This window comes from Alligator mississippiensis, chromosome 2 (genome assembly GCF_030867095.1).
Source record: "Alligator mississippiensis isolate rAllMis1 chromosome 2, rAllMis1, whole genome shotgun sequence".
NCBI lineage: Eukaryota > Metazoa > Chordata > Crocodylia > Alligatoridae > Alligator > Alligator mississippiensis.
The window spans coordinates 114452409-114475295 of NC_081825.1; the positions used below are offsets into that span (position 1 = coordinate 114452409).

Below are 22887 nucleotides of genomic sequence, written 5' to 3' on the forward strand. Positions count from 1 at the left end.
TAATCCAACACATTTAACGTAAGAGTCAGAGATGAGACCATCATCAATCAGCCTTATTTCCCTTTCCACAGCAAGAACACAGACCACCATACCACATGATGAATTAAGTATTCTGTCTTCCAAACACCAGTGAAGTATGCGTCAAGAATGCTACTATTCAACAGCTTTTTGAGTACCCCATTATAAACAGAGAGTCTGACCTTTCATAGGGCGTAACAAGGAAGAACTGAATCGTGAGACAGAGGAACCATAACTTCCAATAGACCCAGAGAGTCAATCTTGAGCCTTGATACGCCTCTTTGAGCAACTTAGATACCCAGGATGGATAAGAGGAAGTTACAAGTGCTTTATCAGTCTCTAAGGACTTTGAAAAATAACTGAGATGGGATCTTTGAAAAACAGATTTATACTCTGAATTACAGCCTTCCCTTGCTTTATGTGGGTTCTGTATGTGTGAATTCACTCTTATGCGATGACCTTTTTTATACCAAAAATTCATTATATGTGAAGTAAATTCACTCTATGTGATTGGTATGGTAGAAGCCCACAGTCAGCTGCTTTGTGCACTGTGGGAGTGACATACCAAAATATAGGGTCCTGTGTGGATCTATGCTCCTCGTTCGTTGCCTGCAACACAGGTTTTTGTAGTTGCCATTCCCTTTATGGTAACATTACACACAAGCACAGGGTGGTGGTGAGTGTCTGCAGTTGGTCAGTACCAAAATCGTCTTATAAAAGTGGTAGAAATCTGTCTGGGGGTGAGTACAGTCAAGGTCTTGGAATGTATCCCTATTTGTTACATTGTAAAGTGGGTTCCCTTTATGTGACTCTGAGCTATGCGCCATTTTCCAGGAATGCATGTACAGCATAAAGCAAAGGAAACCCATACTTCAGTATCAATTAAGGCTAACCCCAACTTCTGCAGTGTAACGTGACAGTCTATTATGCACATGATCCTGTAAACACATGCAAGTGTCCACTTGTGCGCACACACACACTTACCTGAAGAAGGACTACCAGCATCCTCTGATAAAAACCAGATGTTTCTCCTGTGATCTTATCTTCTAAGTCAGACTCATATTCTGTAAGAGATCAATATATGCCCATCACATTACGCAGCTTTTCAGGCCTTTGTAAGGGAAAGAAACAGCTCCTTCACTGGTCCTTTCAAGGTGGCCCTGTATCCTATTCCCTATTACTTATAACTACAGAATCCAATGGCATTTGCAAAGATGACAGAAGATAGAATCTCCAGCCTTGCGCCAACTTAAAAGTGCAACTAAAAATCACAAGTCAGACCCAGGGTCAATCTCCATTTCCAGCATCAGGCTGAAATTATTTCAGGAATCTGGCTATATACACCTTATTAATTCTGCTGGATGTTGTCAAGTCCACAGCTATAACCCCTTACAGTGATCTCCACTGTGTTCTTGCATTGTATTTCCTGTGCTAAGGAGAGATAGAAGTGGCACCTGTGTGCTTTGCTGCCAATTGTTAAAGACTATCAACAAAGACACTTCCATGAACCTGGAGGAACAGACTTCCACTTTCAGCTTCCTCTGTGCAAAAATGAAATTTATTTTCTACCTATGGGGACTTTTTACCATCTTTAATTTTCCCTGACCCTGAGGAAGGGAGTGTGAACCCAAAAGCTTGCAGAAAAAGATAATCTTTTGTGATTTCTTAGTTGGACTCATAAAAGGTATCATCTCTGAACCAAGAGTTCTAGAGTTTTGTATCAACAAATAAAGGCATTTTACCATAGCAGAACAATAGCTTAGCTTCAAGACAGAAAAATTCCCTCCTGCAGAAAGAAGAGTGGAAAATACCAGAGAGACAGAGAAAGAAGCATGAATTAAAGCCTTTAAAAACAGAGAGGCTGCAAAGATCAAAGACAAAGGTAAACAGGCATGCTGTGCGAGCAACTGGGAAAAAAAAACTTGACTGCCACACCAACCAAAGACAAAAAGAAGTCTAAGCTGCATAACATGGAAAGGACCTGAAAGGGCAAAAGGCAATCTGCAAAGAATGCTTTAGAAGAGCAAGGGAATTGAGTCCGAATAGCGTGCAGAAGCATCATTCTTCTGCCAGCCACGGAATGCCAATGGGGTAGAGTGCTGGGAAGTGTACATTAAGGGAAGATCTGGTAGGTGGAGTTCAGCATCAGTCTTGTGGCTAATGGCAGCTGAACCATGAAACTCCTCTATCAAGAAAAGTTATGAGAGATGGAGACACTCAATCTTTTTTTAGATTCAAAGTACCCTTTCTCCACAATTTTTCTGAATTCAGTGACACTGCTTGAAGACCACTGATCCTGACGTTCCACAGAAGGTGTTTACATAACACAACCTTTCACACAAACCCAGTCAGCATCTGCACCACTGAGGAATTGTGTTTGGATCCAATTAACCCCATTAAGCTTCTGCTAATGGGGTCAGAGGCTGTAAGAATGCTTCCACATGTTATAGTAAGCTGTTGTTTACTGAAATGCTAAAAAGCAATTAGGAATGTTTCCCATCACTTAGAGCCATCTAAAGAGTAGCAATTCGGAGATAAATCTATGAAATTATTTAGTACCTTGAAATGCATGGGCCTAGTCTGGAAAAGCTCATGCACCTGGGTGCCTTTCTATTAGAAGGAAATTCACAGGGGCGGGGGGCGAGCGGCGGGGGCTTTAAGTGTTATTTTCTGAGTACTGCTAAGGAAACTTTACTGCCAGGATGCTACAAGAAACCTTCAAGGGGACCACTTCTGCTACAGCCATGAACCCGCCTGCACACCTTCATTTCCAGGAAATGTGCCCTGAGCCAGACTAAGAACTTAACACAGTCGGGACCAGCCTGTCCTGTTGCAACTCCTTTCCAGCGAAGGAAAAAAATATCTAAAAATTGAGCTGTTTATTATTAACAGTTACCACACACTGTGTGGTACCAATTTCCTTCGTCCTCATTGTTGAAATCCCTCCAGCCTTTCATTCTTCTGAATGAAACCAAGCAGGGGAAAAAAGCATCATATCCGAGTGGATTCCAAAAATAATGAAAAATACAGAACAAGACTAACTACCAGACATGTCCTTTTTTGCACACCCATCCTTATTTCTTCCCTCAACTCTCACTTATACAGTAAATAGACATTAAACATATCTAAAGAGGGATTAAAGGAAGACACAGACTCTGACCTTTACTGAACTTTACCTTCTTGATAAACTTGTTTTATACTCCGTAGCTCTGCAGGTGTCCTGGAGGCAAGAATTTCAGTCAACACCTTTTCATTAGTTCCTGCTCCCTACAGTAAGAGCATAAATAGAGAGCAATTAATAAAGCAATCAAGAGAAGTGATTACTGAAGAAATAATTCTAACTACAAGTATGTCTTGTAAACTCACAAGGGAAGGGGGTAGCAGTTTTCTTCTTACTAGTTTTGTACTTCTCTATTCAGAAATAAGGTTTAAATTTTTACTTACTGATCCCAATTCAAAGTACAATAAAGATATTGTTATGACTTCTACCAACTCTAGATGAAGCCCTGAGGGCTCAAGCGAACCACACCTATATTTCACTATATATGCAACAAAGTTGGTAAATGCATTTGGAAAAGTGGATCAATAGTTCCTGAACTGATTCCTGGTGGGCCCCTTGTCTTATAGAAGCTGACTAATATACGACATGCATGGAGCACAGTTACCCCATTTAAACTGTACTGCATTTATAACCAACCTTTTATTCACACCATGAACACATATTTTTAAAGATGAAATTGCTAACTCAGACACCAAAGTAATCTACTGTAATTACAATATGAACAATACTCATTTTCCACCCTGCAAAAACAAAATTTATAAGTCAAGCCAACATATAATTTACATACCTGGTTTTGCCTTGCCTACAGGGGGTACAGAATGAATACTAACTAATTTCACAGCAAAAGAACTAGTCAGTAAAACCACTGGTTTCACCTTGCTCCATAACATATTTGCATTTATTTAACTTCAATTCCACTAAAGAGAAAAAAAACCCTCTTGGTTTTACTATCAATTCCTCCCTCCTACAACCCTCAGTTCTGCCAGTTTTCCTGGACTTTCCATCTCAGCAAGAGGTGGCCTCTTATCAGTCAGGCTTGTACTTGTTTCTGTTAGATAAGTTACAAAAAATACCAGACTCCAAAGTCAGTATTTGGCTAAGTCACTATGCTTGGTGGGGGGCAGACCCCTGATCATCAGTTTATATCACTAACTAGAGACTGTCACCAGAGGTTTTTGGTGTTTACATATAAATATCACTTGGACAGGCACTAGATGTTACCATGTCAAGTTCAATGTTTTCTAGTTTAATCAGCAGGTTCTGCAAACAATTCAGGGACATCCACTTTCAACCATCCAGCCTTCAGAGCTAACGATATTAGGAAGCTCTGGAAATGGTTATTAGAAAAAGAAATCTGGTCACACATGCCTGAATTTAGAGACTGTAAGAAGAGAGGCATTAGCTTCCTAATTTACTCATCAGTCTAGCTTTCCCTAAAAAAGGGAGAAATTAATTCTTCCATATACACTGACATTAAATAGCTCTAGGCATAGACTCCAAGTAAGACCTACTTTTAATTTTTATCTATATCATCAGCTTACAAGTGCAGGCCACCCAGGAACCCACCAATTTCCGAACTAGTCCACTAGCCCCGGCTGGTCTGCAGAACTAACTCTGTCACAATGGTAAAACACTGCTGTCTTCAGGAGATGAGGCTGTTCACTAATGCCCCAGGTCAAGATTCTTTTAAGCATTTCAAGAGACAACATAATCTCTAGCTTTATGTAACTGCTTCATCTCTCTCCTGTAAATTCATCCACAATCAGATTTATGGGAGTATTAAAAACGGGGCTAGAGAAGTAGCATATGGAGCCAAATCAGGCCAAACAGCAGACTGGCTTGAAGAGATCAGTTTAGATCTCTATCGAAAGAGAGGAAGTGGGCAACAAGTACCAAACAGTGGAATAAGATTAAATATCAATTTCTCCCTCAGCTCCTGGTCCCTTATTGGTGCACAACAATCTGCGTAGCCTCAGCTTCTATCAACAACTTAAGTTTGAGAACCACTGCACTAAGTGAGAACCACTGCACTAAGTGATAGCAATTGTCCACAACAACGTCAGGATCTACATACACATCTGGGAAGCTCATATTTCCTAGTATACTTGCATTACAAGGGGATGCATGTCAAGCACTGAACTGAGCACCACAGCAAGCACTAGTTTAATAAATCACTGAAATTAAATACTACTGAACAGGACAACTCTTGGACTACACACATCCAAATGCCCACACACACACACACACACACACACACACACACAGCTTTCAATATCAAGCAATATTTTCCTTTGAAAATACTGACATGTTTCTGAGTCTTGATTTCTACTCTGGCTGAATTATTTAAGTGAGTATTAAGCTATTAAGTAATAAAATTAAAGTTACAGACATGAGTAAATCAGTATGTGGTTCATTATTAACATTAATATGAAATCTCCAGTATAAAAATAGAAAAGTAGGATCTTTCTTAAAGTAATAAAATTGTAACAACAAATATTTCTATTTTCCCCCCAGATCAGTTTACCTTAATAGCATGTTTCAGTTCATAGGCATCAAAAAGTTGTGCCGGTTTCATCAAAGACACCATCAGCTTTTCAAACTTGCCAGTCAGCTCTGATTTCAGGTCATCTACAAGGTCCTAACCAGCAAAAGAAATTATACTACAATGAACGAGGAAGGTAATTCCAGCAAAGGTTGTTTAAGCATGCATACTATCACAATGATAAGACACTGTTAGAAATGCTCCTGTTAAGTATTTTTAATATAACTTATATATGCATAATATAGCCTATAGTTTAAAAATACACATTTTGGTGAACTTTGAGGAGTAAAATGATTATTTTAAAGAAAATCAGGATACTAACAGAATAAAAGTTTATGCATGCTAACTATTACAATACTTTAAGTAGTAGTAGGAGATTAGCATAATGGCTAGCAACTTTAGTATTTTTTAAATTGTTTAGCAACTCATGTTGAAGGGAGGAAGACAGGAGAATTTTTTGGTTTTTAAAGGGAATGAGAGAGAGAAAAGAGAAAACCTTATCCCTTATCCACTGACTCTGAACTCTATTTCAAATAACAAGTAGTCAGGCAAATATTTAAAAGGATCCAGCAGTCCAAGAATAAGGATGAATTGTGTTGGTCTTAAACACACTTCTGATCCATCGGCCCACGAGGCCATTCTATCCGGCCCGTGGGGCCCCTAAAAAAAATATAGAAAATTAATATTTCTCTGCCCTTGGTTCCTGTCAAAAATGACAGGAATCAAGGGCAGTAGGACCCAAGGGAAGCCTGGCGGGCTCCCACAACAGCGGGGCCAGCCCTCCAGCCAGAAGCCCCAGCCGCAGTTTCTGGGCTGGGAGCATGTGGCTGCCATGGTGCGGGAAGCTCAGGTAAGTGGGGGGCGGGGGGACCCTGGGCAGGGAAGGAGCACAGGGGAGAAGCAGCCCCTCCCTGCCCATGCCTGGTGCCCCGCGCTGCAGCTGCTTGCAGCCCACATGGGGCTGCTTGTGCCCACTCTGGACAGCCCCCCAAGCTCAGCTTTTCCCTGGGCTCCTTCCCTGCACAGAGAGAAGCGGCCCCTCGCCCACCCCATGGCCAGCGTCTCGCGCTGCAGATACTCGCAGCCCATGCAGGGCTGTCTGGAGCAAGCACAGGCAACCCCAGGCCAGCTGCAAGCAGCTGCAGTGCAGGGAGCCGGGCATGGGGTGGGGAGGGTCTGCTTTCTCTCCCTGCGCTCAGCACAACCTTGTAACCCGGCTCCACTGTCAGGCTGGCAGTGGGGAGGGTTACAAGCTGGTGCTGAGCATGGGGAAAAGTGGTCCCTCACCTGCCCCATGGCCAGCACCTCGTGCAGCAACACCTGCAGCCTGCATGAGGCTGCCTGTGCCTGCTCCAGACAGCCCTGCACAGGCTGTGAGCACCTGCAGCAGGTAGCGCAGCCATGGGGCAGGTGAGGGGCCACTTTTCCCCACGCTCAGCACCAGCTTCCCTGCTGGCAAGCAGGGGGTCGGGGCTGAGCGCTGCCCCCTGCCTGTACCGTGGGGCTGGGGGGCACTGGGAGTAAGTGGGTGGGGAGCCAGCGGGAGCACGGGGCCCTCATCAGTGTCCCGGGGCCAATGCTAGTGGGGCCCAGAGCAGGGTGGCAGGAGCGCGGGGTCCCAGCTGGCAGGGGCTTTATGGAGCCAGGCCAGCTTCCCCCTCCCTGCTGGTGCAGGCCAACCCAGCTCCACAGATCCTTGCCAGCCTGTGCCCTGCTCTGAGCCCCACCGGTGCTGGCCCTGGGACATTAGTCCCAAGATGGTGACCAGGGGGAGGGGCACCTGTCAAGGGGTGGGGCTACCCATGCAGCCCTTGACAGCCTGCCCAAACTGGGTCAGAAGCCCTCCACCCAAAATAAGTGCCTGCCCCTGATCTACCAGTACACTTGGCTGCATTCTCCAATTTGTAATACTGGATACATACAGGAAGCTACAGACATCACCACAAGAGAACATTCTTCTCCCAAGCTCTCTCTTTATCTGAAAGACCTAGATTATCTGTTACAACAAAACACTTGTAAATTCTTTCCATATCAGGAATGGGGTCAGTCCTTGAAGCACACAAAGTGTGATAAGAATTTGAAGAAGCCATTGAACTAGATCAGGGGATTTTCCTGGAGCAGTACATAGGAAAGGAGAATGTAATATCTGTACGATCACCTAAATAGAATATTTTACACTTATTAATGATGAAAGGTTGTTCTAAAAAGAAAGAAGACAGCAGAATAGAAAAGTCCCATCAAATGAATATTCTATAGAAGAGTAATCATGGAACATGCAAATATGCTTTGTAATTTAAAGTTATCATCACAGGTAATGGTATAACATTGCATTCAGTTGACTTAAGGTATATTCTTCTTCCTCTTACCCTGCCAAATAAGGTTTTAAAAGCAGCTGCTATTTCTTGGCGTTGGGCATTGCTTCTGCTTGTAAGGATCTTCAGGACAGTCTCTTCATCAGTGCCTGAAGTTATTTGAAGTAATTATAGGAAAGTTTTTATAACTGTTTTAACAAAACGACAGCATAAACTTTGAAAGGAGCAAACATTTAAAAAGAGCAATTAAGTCAAAGGTAAAAAGCAGAAATGAGTTTAAATAGCTACATTCCTGAAAATGTCATTATACCTTAAGGTGGTAATGTTGGAGTGATGCTGTAGCTGTGATGGTTAAGGAAACTTGTGACAGAGGCAAGGATTTTTCAGGGTGATATCTTTTACTGGATAAACTGTACAGTTGGGAAAGATTTTAGACAAGCTTTCAGACACAAGGGGTGCATTAACACATGCTATAAACGTGAAGAAATAAACTTTGGTGCAGTTCACACTGAAGTCAGCTGCTGGAGTGGGGCGTGGGCAGCATTTATGTGTGCACCTGGAATCGCAGCACTGAGCCAGAGCAGAGTAGCCCTGGGTTGGCACAGGGCCCAGGGGTTCAGCCCCAGGCAGCGGCAGGGCTGGCTGGGGCATGAGGGTGCTACAGTGTGGGGCTAGGAGGCAGACAGACCCCACATTTTAGCACCCTCATGCCCCAGGCAGGCCCTGTCACCATCTCCACACGCATTTTGGCAGAGTAAATAACTCTGCCATAAGATAGTTCTGTCCCCAACAGTATTATCCTATGGTGGATTTAATTACTGCACCGTAATACTGGCACACATGTAGACAGTGATGCTTTACTGAGCTAATTTGTCAGCTTCGCAGTAAAGCACACATGTAGATACACTCACTGTATCTTTCTTTAGCTCAGGGTGACTAGCTGTCTCAGAAGGGTGACAAAACACCCTGACCTGATGAATGGTATGTTGTACCTGAAAGCTTGTTTAAAATCTCTCCCAACTACACAGCCTATCCAAAAAAATAATCCTTGCCTCTCACATTATGGCTTGAGCCATCCCACTGAAGCCAGCAGCTCTGCTGCAAGAATAAAAGGGATGGAGTTGTAACATGCTGTCCTCAATCAGGACACTACAATATGACAGATAGCAGGCTCACTCCTGCTGCCAGCGTCACAGAAATATAACAGCAGCTGCAGTGGATGCAAGCAAGTGTCTGCCTATGTGGGGAATATACTGAAAAGAGTAAGCAAGAGTGTGAATTTTCAGCTCAGGCTTTCAAAATGGAGTGAGCTACTTTATACTTATAGTGTACTAAGAGTGACCACATGAGGAGCTACAGAGGAAAAGTGTGCATCCTGTAAAAAATTACACTAGTCTACTCTATTGCACATCAGAAGGTGAAAGCCTCTTTTGTCCTCTTTGAGTGCCGGGTCAAGAATAAACTGTCTTGGAAGTACCAGAGCCAGAACTGAACTAGAGCAAACACAGAATCTCAGGGTCACAGTATCATAGTTCCATAGCATGGGAAAACAACAATCTTATCTTCATTTGCTCATGCAAATCATAAATCCACAGACATTGCACTGTCAAGAAAGGGCACCTAGGAGCCTCAGACCTAGCTATATCAAACAGATAGATAGCTCAGCCTCAGCTTTAATAAGTTACTCTTACCCATTCCTTTCATTGCCTTACGAAGAGCTTCTGCATCAGCTCTGGCATCGAAACCAGAGAAGTCCTTCACTGTGCCTCTTGAGTACTAAAATGGAAAAAGCCACAGAATAGCAGACATCAGTATATTTTATTAATTAATTACATATGAGCACATATCAGGGTCCAAGTTAGAACTTGATCTCAGATCACAAGCCACTGACTCTCAACCAGGGTACAGGGACACTCTGAGGTGCCAAAAGAGCCTTTGAGGGTGATGTAAGAAGTATGAGGAGGTAAGTATGGTGTGAAGAGATAAGCAGAAAAAGGCAGATTCAGGTATGACAGGCTAAGCAAATAAGGACAGGCTCAGGTTTTCCCTGCCTAGCTGCTCCCCCAACCCCACTACTTGTCCCTTCTGTGAGGAGGTAAGCCCCGTAATAAATTAATTACTTTTTTAAATAGGTGCCACTCACTTCCTTTACGTAAAAGGTAGTTTGCAGGACTTGCACCTTACATATTAGAACCTGAATGCAATGTAATAATCTGGCACCTGTAACAAACCAGCCCCTTTGAGATTTCACATATACAACATGCCCTAGCAAAAAGTTACACAGAAAGTCCCGAGCCAGACTTTTGAAGGTTTGGAAGAATAAAGACATTCTGGTTGCTCCACACTACAGTTTCCTTTAAGAAATGCAATACAGTAAATTCTACAGTGGCTTCCAACTTTACTTCCTTCCCTCTTTGGCAGAAACACTTTTTTACTAGTGACTCAAGTGAAGTTTCCTCAGAGGTGATTCACAATTAACCATAAGTCACAACATAATAAGAAAGTGTGTACATATGCACACATGCACAATTCCATCATTTTTTAATTGCAAATCCTCTTTTAGAATTGAATAGACAACTGTATTAGTCACCCTTTGGGAAAAGTTAGGAGTTGCTTATAACCAACAAGGCCTTTTAAACATTGCAGACCTGAGCCCTATTGTACTAAGTACTGAAACAAAAGCAAACAGACAAAATTGCTGCCTCCAGGAGTTTACAAGGGATGAGAGAAGGATTTAGGATAGAGTATTTTTTACATAAAATTAAATTGTCCACCTTCCCCATTACCCAAGTGTAGCTATCATTTGTTGCCAATTTTTTTGTAGCCACCACAGCAGAGGGGCAACAATTAGCACAATAAATTGGTTTGTAAGACACAACATTAAAGAAACTGTAAAGACATTTATTGAGAATGACATTGGATTACTTTGCAAACAATGTAGTCCTGGAGCCCCTGTGGGAAAGTTCTGTCTTTAGGTCTACAATTCCGAATTGCTCAATGCTATTTGTTACAAGTCGAGGGTAGCAATTGTGCACACAGAGCAAGTCAGGCAGAAGCAAAAGGAGAAAACAGAACTGAGATATGAGCAGTATCCAGAGTCACTCTACTACATAACAGTGCTCTCTTTCAAGTCACATGTGGCTTTTGCCCCAAGGGAACACAGCCATGTCTCACTAATAGATATCACCTTACACCATGGGCATGGACAGGTGGAATATCTGACAATGGAGAAAGGGAGCTGCTGCTGTTACTCTGGACCAAGTAGCAGCTGTTGTTGTAACTGTTACCCTGCAGGAACCTGTAGCAATATCAATGTAACAAAACCGCTTCAAGCCTGCTTCATCTTGGGTCAAAGTTAAAACTGTTATGCACTAATATAGCTATGGCTGAGGGTGTCAAACTTGAGTCTCTCCCCAGGTGAACCTAGACTGTGGGGCTCCTTGCAGGCTGGTTACAGACCAGGGCACTGGATGCCTCCAGTGGCAGCAATAGCTCCAGCTTCTTCTTGCTGCACGCAGTGATGACACAGTGCACATGGCAGCGGCAGCAGCAGAGCCCCATGCCAGAGCTAAAGCTGTTGCTGCTAACACACAATGCATGCTGGGGCAGCAGTTCAGTTCAGCATGGAGCATGCAGCAGCTCCAGCACCAGCTCTGGCTCCAGAACAGAGCTCGGAGCAGGAGAAGCAGGACTAAGGAGCTAGTGCCACAGCAATGGCAAAGTACGAAGTGGCCATGTCAGCCCTCCTGCCCTCCTGCCATTGACTGCCATGTTCACGGGGGCTTTCTGCAGCAGGTCACTGTCCCCCCACCGCCTCCCACCATGCCCCCAGCTTTCAGTAGCCAGCTGGTAGGTAGCCTGGTCGGCCGGATACAGCAGCTCCACAGGCTAAATCTGTTTTTCCCTGCTATAAGATCACACAGCAGCAGCAGCTACAGTGTCTTAGAGGCAGCTTCCCCACCCCTTTGGAAGCTGTCCTATCCCTTAATTTGTCCATACCCCTTTGAGAAGTGTGGAGGTACAAGAAACAAATGTTACCAGTACTATATCAGCACATTCTGCATGATCAGGATCACCCAGCCTAAAAGCAGGAATAAGACAGGACATTTCTAGTAGATTTCTTCAAATCAGAGCATACTTGAAGAATGAGATAATCCTCTGGAAGCATTTTATTTTTCCATAACAAGAAAGCTTTTAGGACGATGCATTTAAGCATTACAACATGCATTCACGGTCTTTCTCCCAACAACTGCTAGGGGCTGTTGAAGGAGTCCAGCCTGATGATACTGCAAACAGAATTTGACCTGGGTAAAAGAAAACACCTCTATCAGGCCTGCCTCCTCTTTGCTAATTTATGGTCATTCAAGAGAATATTCTAGTTTAGTTTCAGGTAACTTATATCAGGATTGTGCAACTTCTAGGCACCCAGAGGCTGCACATTGACCAGGCAAGTGGACACCCTCCTCCCTGCACTGCACTGCACTGCACTGCCTACCCAACACAGCAGAAGCAGCCTGACTCCCCCCTACCAAAGCCAATGGACCAGGCTAGGAGATGCTCCCCTGACCTGCTTTGCAAGTGATTGAAACTATTAACTGTTTGGGTTTCACTTAATAGGCCTTCTCTAAGGTTGTGTGTTTATTGTGCCCCCCCCCCCCGCCTAATAAAGCCTCCTTCAGTTGAATGTGACTGGTGAGTGAAAGAGTTTGTTCATGTTGGAACACCCAGTTAAAATGTATTTTCTCAGGTTTCTGGGTGGGAGCTTGAGCCAGATTTAGAGAGTCAGTGTTAAAGTCCTAAATCTGAACCCAGTTATTACTGCTAGCTAAGACCTGGCAGAAGTGTTACATTTACACATAAGCATCACTAGAAAATATTATTTGGAGGAGGAAGGGGGCTGGGCAGTGTGGAGCGTGCCTGCCTGACACCGCTCTTCCCTCCCACAAGGCTGTTCCGGGGCCAGTGTGTGCTGGTGCTGTGTGTGCAGCAGCAGAGGAGTACGTGGCGGGAGTGCCAAGTACAGTGCTGCGGCAGCAATGGCACTGAAGCCAATGTCACTGGCCCAGTTTGGGTGAGCTAAGCCCTGTTAGTCCCGGCTTTCCACCACCTAAGCATTTATGTTACATAAAATTTATGTCAGTAAATATATGTCAGTAAAAAACATTTTCTTGGGTTGGCAACCCTGCACTCAAGTACTGATCTAAGGGGATGTTTACATACTGCAAGCCAGACATGTGATTACAATTCATGTGTTCATATTCAAGGTAGTTTTGGTACCAGTAGCATTACAAGCATGGGCCTCGGCCACCCAGGAACCTAGGCTGGTTTATGCCACCTGGGCTGCTACTAGGGGTGCATCGATAGAGATTTTTTGGGCCAATACCAATAGCCGATTTTTAAGGAGGTATACTGGCCAATACCAATCTGATTTCCGATACGCAGCCCAGTAAGCAGTGTCCAGCTGGTAAATCTGTTGTGGTGGAAGAGGAGGGAAAAGAGAAATGGTATGCGGGGCACAGATCGAGGCCCCTGCAGTGAGGGTGGGAGTGGGGCAGGGGCAGGGCTCAGGGCAGGTGCTACCCAGCCAGGGTGGGTCATGGGACAGAGCCACAGTTTGTCCAGGGGGCATGGCTCCTGCCGCTGCACGCACCCCAGGAGTGCATGGGGGCGGTGCCCCCGGATCTGCATGTGGGATCAGGCAGGGCAGGCTGGGGTCAGGGGCTGCACCGGGCTCTTCCCGGTGGGGGCTAGGCCAGGCTGTGCTTGGGGCGGGTGGCAGTGGTGCTGGGAAGGGGGGTGGGAATGACTACAGTGAATTTTGAGGTGGCTGCAGCCCACCCCATAGCTCCCCTCCAAGCTCTGCCGCTGCCTGCCCCGAGCGCAGCCACCCGGCCCAGCCCCCACTGGGAAGAGCCCTGGCCCCAGCCCGCAGTGGCAGCTGCCCTGCCCCATGCAGATCCAGGGGCACACAGCCCCCCATGCCCTCCCAGGGTGTACACAGCAGTGGGAGCCACCACCCTTCTCTGTGCCTCCCAAACAAGCCAGAGCCCTGTCCCATGCCCTACCCCAGCCCTACTCCCTCCCTTACTGCAGGGGCCTTAACTTCCCCACCACAGCCCTTTCCTTCTCCCTCTCCTTCCACCACAACATACTTATCAGCTGGATGCAGCTCTCCAAGCTGCCAGGCTGCACTCCTGGCCCTGTGCATGCTGTGGCTGTGTGCAAGCATGGGGCATTTATCGGACACATTATCGGCTGCATCAGGCAAAAAAAGACTAATTCCAATATAGTCAATTTTCTTTACAGTATATCAGATCGGCACCAATATCAGACTGATGTATTGGTGGACCTCTAGCTGCTACAGACTGACTACTGCAGGCACCTAAGACAACTAGTTTAGAGCTACTTCAGCTACGTCTACACCTGCTGAGTTCACAACTAGAGACTGCTAGAGACCTCTGCTGTACCTAACACATTTTCTAGCAACGGTGTAACCTGAAGCAAAATAGCTCAAACATCCAGACTGAGAATAAGTGCCTTTTATTTCTCAGAGTGTGCGTCTAAACAAGATGCTTACTGAGCAGTTGCTCGTTACTAGCAGCCATGCTGGGACGCTAGGGCACAGTAACACCAGTTACTGCGCAGTCATTAATACTTGGTTATGCAAGTACTAAATGACTGCGCAGTAACAACTGTACCTCTCACAATGAAATCTTTTCTAAAGATCCTTCTAAACCCAGCACTCTTTCCTGCCTATGCAGGGGGTCGGACTCGATGATCTATTGAGGTCCCTTCTGACCCTAACATCTATGAATCTATGAAACTGCACGGTGGGTCTCTCATGTAGACACACCCAAAAGTGACTATTTTCACTACCGAGAGGCTCTAAATGGAAATACATTCAGTCCTTCTCAATTGAAGAGGTGATGGCCACTGACACAAAACTTCAAAGACTAACTGACTGCACTGAGGTAACTTTACAGTCACTGAGGATCTGTCCTTAAGTGTATAGAGGGAGGTAAATTAGGAACTTCTCAGAATTCTGAACAGATATGGACTGGATTTTCTCAAAATAAACACTACAGTTCTGTACAAATGCCAAACAAATCAAGTTCTGACACTACCAGGAGATGATTAAATCAAAGGTTTCATATCAGCAGAGCTGGAACTTTCTAACAAACAAACAGCCTTTTTTTATGTACCTGGTTCATGAATCATACTTTCCAGAAATTAGAATTGAACTAATCAATTAAAGAAAAGGTAAATATTTAACATGAAAACCTTCATTTCTTTACTTATTCTGCTGGTTGGGAACCAGATGGGAAGGTGGCAGGGGGAATTCCTGGTGTTGTGGAGATTGTTTTTTTTTTCTGTAGCTCAGAAATGACATGATCTCAGAGGTCTTTGATCACCGTGGCAACGTGTCCTGTTACAAATGTAAACAAAATATGATGTGCTGATATATCACATAAAGCTTTCATTTTGATCACTTGATCTCTCATTATGAGCAGAGCCCAAAGTCCACAGATATCAATGAAATCACAAATATCATCTGTCCTAGACATAAGTATATTTATAAATCCAGAGCGGCTGCTTCCTGAATGATAATCCCTCACTTCACAAAGTATGAAAACGCTCCCACAGCTTGACTAGGAACAATATTACATGAGAGTAAGACCATTCTCCTCCTCTTTCCTGCCATATACATCATCAATTCACTGACTCTTGTGAATCAGTGTGTAAGCATATAATCACAAATAGTGCATATGCTCCAGGAATGGTTTGCTGTTAATAAAACAGCAAATTCCATTTACTCTACAGGGACAGACAAAACCATCAAAAAGGAAAAGTGGAACAATGTCATTTCAGTATATGTGGATTAATTATGGTTAAATTGTACAGACACAACCCAAAATAAAAACATTTTTCTGCAAACTCCTTTTGTTCTTTCTACATTAGCAAACTTTTAAGTCAAAACTGGAAAAGGTTTCATTGTGAGAGGTATAGAAAAAAGAAACCATGTCTGGGAACAAGATTTTTGTAGCTTTAGAAGTTTCTAATATTAAACTTTCCCCAACAGGCCCAACTGCCTAGTCATTTGCTATCATGTGATCACATATCCTGGCAACAAATACAGAAAGTTAACAATAGGGCCACTGAACTAAACTTTTAATTTATGTAAAGAAACAGACAAACAAAGAATCCGTGCCATCAAATTCCAAAGATTTCTATGACAGGTAAATACTAAGTGCATGTTATTAAGGACATGCTTGGACATCCTTGCCTGGATTCTAACCTTCTATGGGTGTGTACAGAAGTGCAGGTAGCTTTTTCAGGAGGCACTCTATGGCACTTTATACAAAGCACCATGGATTACAGAGCCACTGAACCCAACAGGCATTTGCAAGCACTGGCATAGACCAGCAAGCAGCTGCACTCTAGACCACTCTTCTCCACACCCTCCCCCCGCCATGCCCGCTGGGGTATTGTGGGGAATGAGGCCTGCATGGCAAGAGGAAGCTCCTTTCCCCCCCATACCCTGTATAAGTGCCTTGACAGTGGCAGAGGCTCCTGCGCCCAGAGTTGGGGCAGGAGGAGGGGGGACAGAACCCTCCGACCTCACAGGCCCAGCTCAACTACTCCTGCTGGAGTCTTGGAGGGAGTGTCCATTCCCCCACACCCTCAGCTCCAGGTGTGGCGGCCCCTGCCACTGTCAAAACACTTGTATGAAGGGCCAGAGGAAAGGAGTCTCCTTGCCACATGGGCCTGGCCCAGTTCCCCCCAAGACCCCAGCAGGGGTAGCTGGGGGGAGAGGGCACACATAGTAGGAAGAGCTCCCTCCCCTCCTTCAGCTGCGCATCCTGTCTGTGACAGCTGCAGGAGTGGGGCTGGGTAGGTGCTTGCCCCACAGAGCCGCATGGGATGGGGGCAGAATTGCCCAAATAGCAATTAACCCCTGCAGGGAACCTCTACACAGGTTCCCTAAGGCGCTCTGCCGTGGAGCTCCCATCTGATACTACATCAGACAAGGGTTAAATTTTCATGCAATTGGCCATTTAAAAAGTGCTCTGCACCATGAAGGTTTGTTGTGTTACAGCTACAGAGTAACTGTTGCCAACTCAATGGTGTGTTAAATTTTTCATATTGGCCCTCTATACAGAGACTGAAAGAAGAAAAACTAAGCTGTGATTTGGAGACTCCATTGGCATCTGCTCTATTAAACTCCAGACCACGGAAAGAATTGCACAAAATGCGTGGGAGTGAAGTGAGTCAACTCCTTTAAGTCAGCACACCAGATATGCAGGGTGTTCCTCATAGTGGTAGCCCGAAGATAGATTTAAACAAACACACAAACCCTCCCTGCCCCGCCCCCAACCTTGCAGTGATTAAGGGCTAAATATGTGGTATTTCATACCCCCACCAGGGTTTTTACTCACAAAGTGTCACTGAGGTTGATGAAAAACTACTGAAGTCCCCAATTCTGAAACACACATGTTTAAATTTAGGAGCATAAATAATATTCTGCTTGAAGGGTACTAGAGTCATTGAGACCATTCACGAGTTTGAAATGATACATGTACAAGACTGAAGAACTGGGACCCAAATTAGCCAGGGTCACAGGATCCACCTCTTATACTGTAAACAATTCTTACTGTATTTTATTTTTTTTTAATGAATGCACATCAAAAGACAGGTATGCCAGTTTATCTAGTGAAACTGAAAACTAGAAAAAGAATTATGGTGCACACTTGCACTTCAGCAAGTGCTACTACAGAAATAGCTGTCTGAGGAAGTAATTCTTTAGATCAACAGTTTTCCTCTAGTTACAAAGAAAGTGAGTAAATACCGACACAGAGAAGGTAGTCTGGATACGATAGTGCAGTGATATCGTTATAGCTATTCCAATAAACTAGCGGAACTTTATTAGTATAATGGCACCATAAAAAAAAACAAACTTAACTTTTATAAAAATGGTTGTCTACCATCCCTGGGTAGAACCAAATATTTAAACAACTGAGACCCTAAAAATTGTCATTAATAAGTTTTCTTCAATGATTTATTTACGATTAAGCATATCTATGCTCAGATAAGCAGTTGGCATGCTATGCCCCATGACATAACTATTTCAAACTGAATCTTCAGTTGAATACACTTACCATTAGATGGCAATTCAAGTATGTTCATTTCATATTTAGTTTAATTTGCATTTTTATTTCATAGCACTATTTCAAAAGTGCTATCAAGTTAATAAGACCAGACAGTTCAAATTGTGTACATTTGTATGCATACAACTGAATAGAGGCAGAAAGAGGCACAAAAAGATCCTTTTTAAATGGTTCACTCACACTATCTCTGGAATTGGTTATAGATTAAAAAGGTGAAATAACAGGCTCTGCACAGTTGCTTAATAAGAGAGGGTGTACAACTGCACAACAGGAACCTGTAAAAACTAGAGGCTTGTTCCAATACTGGACTCAATGGAAAGATGCCCTTTGACTTTAAATGAGAGCTAGACCATACCTCATGGCAGCAATTCTCCACTGGTGCTACAAGATTCCTCCAACCCCAGACTCCCTAATCTGCCCTGTCAAGCAGCCCCTGCCAGCATGGAGCATCACACACCACCCCCAGGGCCAGCTTGTGAATCCTTTTAAGGATGCCTCAGAGTGCAAGGAAGAAATCATTGTAACAAATACATTAGTTTTTTAAATGGGGTGCCACTAAATTCAGACAAGTCACGAGGCTTGGGGGTGGGGGTTTGAGAACCACTTCCCTAGGGAACTAGGGGCCAATCCTCAACTGGCTTAAAGTAGCATAGCTCCCGTGAATTCAGAAGAGCTATGATGATTTACACCAACTGAAAATCTATCCCTTTGTGTGCCCTTCTTTCTACACCTCTCCCCTCAAGTTTTACCCCAGTGCTTAGGAAGTAACAAGCATCAGCCCCAGGGTGTCAATCATAAGAATAAATGGCCTACGCTAGGGAAGAGTGGAAAAATAATTTCATAAGTTTACGGTTTATTAGAGCACAACAAATAAAATTTGACTTCTGTTAGAAGTTAACTGAAGGAACGGGTTTGTTCCTTGTGCCCTTTTAAAAGGGGAAAAAATATGGCCTATTCCAACTGGCAGCTCTATACCATTCAGCAGTAGCAGAGTTCCCTATAGGTCCAGAGGATCTGCTGAAGTGAGAAAGGTCTATGACCCTTTTTAGCAGTGGAATGAATCCCAAGAAATCTAGGTTTAAAAAATAGTGGAATGATTTTTGATCAATAAAGATTTTCACTGAATTCAAGGACAACTTGTGTAAATACTGAAGGCCTGTTCAACACAGAGGTTGTAGGCTGTGTTAGTCTGGAGACAGACAGACAGCAGAGCAGGGTGACACCTTAGAGCAGCGATTCTCAGCCAGGGTGCCACAGCCCCCTGGGGTGCCTTGGGAGCCTTGTAAGGGTGCCACGCACTGTTAGGTCTGCAAACATAATTCACAAAATAAACCCAGAGATTTTAAATAGACATCCACAGCTGTGGTTTTTCTGAGTTCTCTGTAAAAGAAAAAGTGCTCTATTATTTCTCTCTAGTCAAAAGAGTGCAAACAAAGAGCTCGCTTTTCCTAAGGTGTGGCTCAAGTTTATCGAGCGGTGCCTTGAGTTGAAAAAGATCGAGAACCACTGCATTAGACAGCAACTGCTTCAGAGGCGTAAGCTTTTGTAGGAAGGGCTAACTTCCGTCACATGAACCATTGGAAGCGTGTGATGACATAGGTGCCTACAAAGACTTATGCCTCTCTGAAACAGTTAGTCTCAAAGGTGCTACCCTGCCCTGCCTAAGCATAAACAGTTATGACCAAAATATTTAGCTTTTAAGGCAACAATAAAAAGAAACAAAACTTGGGCAGTTAAACACGCACCTAACAAAAACAAGAAGCGGAGGCAAAGGGCACTCGTAATAGGTTTGATAACTCTTACAAGAGTGCAAAAACTTTGAATTCTGAGGGTGACAGTATAGGCTCGCGAAAGCAGTGCAGCATTTTGGCTTCACGCGACTGCTTCCCCGGGCAGGGGAGACAGGAGTGTTTGACTTGTTTTTCCAGGCTGCCATTTAGCCTCAGACAGAAACAAAATGGATAAAGCAGCTGGGGGGAAGAAAAAACTGAGGCAAGCCTTATGCTGAGTTTAGATGATGGTTTGCATGGGATGGTGCGGACAGAGCTGGTCCTGCCTCAGGCAAGGGACTAGACTAGATGCCCTCTGGGGTCCCTGCCAGCCCTGCTCCTCCAGGAGACAGCGGATGTGTATGGGACGGCTTGGAGAGGGCTGGTCCTGCCCCTGGCGGCAGGATTGGACTACATGCCCTCAGGGGGTCCCTGCCAGCTTTATTTTTCGAGGACTCTTCTGACCACACAGCAGAAGGCGAGAAGCCAGCAGAAAAAGGCATCAGCTTTTTCTGTTGCAAGGGCTGAACCAGCTACATGGAGCGGGAGAGGAGAGGAGAGCCGGGGCCCGCGGGGAAAGGCAAGGTGCGCGGGCTGAGCGCGGGGCGGCCACGGCGGGGGCTCACCTTGGCCATGGCTTCGGGACGGGACGGCTGCGGCTGCGAGAGAGGGCGAGCGAGACAGACAGTGCGCGGGCCGGGGTGGAGCTGCAGGAGACGCCCCAGCCCTGGGCGGGACGTGGCCTGGCTCCCCGGGGCCGCCCCGTGCGAGGGAGGAGCGAGCAGCGCCGCCGGCCCGCTCCCGCTCTCCCTCCTGCTCCCGCTCCGACCCGGCCTGAGGGAGCATAAGCCCCAGCCAAAGCCCTGCCCTTCAGGCCGCGGTTTCCTTCCTCGATGGAAACCAGGGCAGTCCCGGCCTGTCTCCAATGGAGGGACTCCCAGAAATTGGAAACGCATGACTGCGCTGTTGGTTGTAGCCGCGTGTCCGTCTAAACACGGGGATTTGGCTTCTGTTCCGCCCAGCCGAGCGCACAAAACACGAGCAGGCTGTCCCTGCGCCTGAGGAAGGGTGTGTTGTTTGTGCCCAAAAGCTTGCGACCCCCCCGCATTTTTCCAACTATTGAGTTGGTCTATTACAAGATATCGCATCTACCGGAACAGGCGGGGGGTGCGGGTGCAGTTTTTGTAACGGGTTAAGGTTTTCCTTGTGGGGTCAGGTCTCCAGGTTGTAGCGGTATTGGTCCAGAGCAGCGGTTCTGAACCGGGGGTACATGTACCCCCAAGGGGTATGTGAAGCCTCATCGGGGGGTATGTGAGATACATTTCATACATTGTCTAATACAGGTCAAAGGGCCTAAAAGAATTAATTTCCCATTGAAATGGGATATGTGAAGTGTCACTCAGGGTCTCACAAGGTTCAGAACTGCTAGTCTAGAGGAAAAGGCAATCAGGACTCGTAGTAGAGATGAAATCCTGTGAAATATGAACTTTCATTTCTACCCAGGAGAACTTTTACATTCCTTTCTCCAATGCCTGATGTGGGTGAAAGCTTTTTGTGCCTGAAAGCTTGCAATTAAAGACATTTTTTTGCAAAAATCTTGCTGGTCTAATAAAAGATATCATTGCTACTAGAGTCCCCGATTGTTCTTTGTGGGATGATACTCAGAGTGTAGATATATATATAACCTCGTCTATATATAGACATATATTTTTACCAAAACAAAAAATAAAAAATCTACCCAAACATTTTTGAAGGCTCAGACAAAGTGTAGTGGCTTCTTCCCTTGGCAGGGGAAATGCCATGTATCCGTGTCCATGAAGGCAGTTCTCCTGAACTGCACTCCAGGAAAACTGCTCTTCTGGCGTGGTTCAGTACCTGCTAAGGTGCAGCAGCTTTAAACCCAGTTTATGGAAATGGGAGTCTCCTCCTTTGCTTGCCCCTGCGGCCTTATGACTGAGGCCAGCAAAACACAGGGGCATCTGAACCCCAAGCCTCCAGGCTTGGGCCTACAAGTAGGATGCCCGTCAAAGGTTATGGAAACATCTGAAGCCCCTGGTGGGGGTGGACGATGTTTGCCAGTAGCAGGGCCATTTCTGGTTCTGGACTCTTGGATTTGGAATTAGTTTTGGCTAATTTGGCCTCAGATACAAATTAAAAAAAACCATCTACCCAAACACAATTTTTTAAAAGGAAAACTTTCCATGTCCCAAATCCAATCAGCCAAATCAATTCCAAATCCTCCCTAGCTTGCTCCTGCGGCCATATAGCTGAGGGCAAGCAAAACTCAGGGGCACCTAAACCACGAGCCCCCAGGCTTGGGCCTGCACGTAGGATGCCCACCAAAGGTTTTGGAAGCATCTGAAGCCCCAGGCAGAGGGGGCGGTGTTTGCCAGTAGTAGGGACACATATGGTTCTTGAATAACTCACATCTACCCAAACACATGACTAGGCTGCTCCATACAGCAGAGAAGTGACCCCGCTCCAGCCACCCCCAGCTGCCTGGCTCCTGACACCTCCTAAGAACATAAGCTTGAGCAGATCCTTGAGCAGAGGTAGCAGCAGAGGAGAAGTAGGATGAGGGGCTGCCTCAAATCTGGTCTATGTGGCCACGGGCTGGAAGGTAACACAATGGTTCAGAGACAGGCCTGGGGACTTTGGCTGGGCTGTGCCAGTACTCCTGCTGGCACTGAAACCTGGAGGTTCCTGGCTAGAGGGTCTTGCCCCTCTGCTCCGGGTCAGACCGATTGCCAGATTTGGGTCAGGAAAGAATTTTACCTCAGTCACATTGGTGTGAACGGTGGGGGGTTTTCCTTCCTCTGTAGCAGGGGGCTTGGCCCTCTTCTTGAGATCTCGAGTGTATTTTAACAAAATGTTTAACAGGACATTAATCACCAGGGTCCCCCAGCTTTACCTATGCCAGATTAGAGTGTTATGTCTTGTGTTGTGTCAGGGCTGGCTGTGTAATTTTGCTAAGAGGTTAGACAATGGGTTTGTATAGGATGGCTTAGATAGAAATGAT

At 45.2% G+C, this 22887-nt stretch overlaps 1 protein-coding gene across 2 annotated transcripts in view; it reads right to left on the reverse strand.

The window, feature by feature from the left end:
* Positions 1–20604, reverse strand: part of ANXA5 (annexin A5) — a 33393-nt gene extending 12789 nt beyond the window's left edge. The window contains exons 1-6 of one of the 2 annotated variants that reach the window (XM_006263428.4): positions 20495–20604; positions 9625–9709; positions 7988–8082; positions 5604–5717; positions 3195–3285; positions 1003–1082 (exon numbers count right to left, since the gene is read on the reverse strand). In XM_006263428.4, coding sequence (XP_006263490.1) covers positions 1003–1082; positions 3195–3285; positions 5604–5717; positions 7988–8082; positions 9625–9709; positions 20495–20503 — 474 coding nt within the window. In that variant the 5' untranslated portion in view covers positions 20504–20604. Of the gene's footprint in view, positions 1–1002; positions 1083–3194; positions 3286–5603; positions 5718–7987; positions 8083–9624; positions 9710–15214; positions 15236–20494 lie in introns of those variants that run through there. The other variant, XM_014596212.3, reaches the window with a different exon arrangement.
* Positions 20605–22887: the final 2283 nt, after the last annotated feature.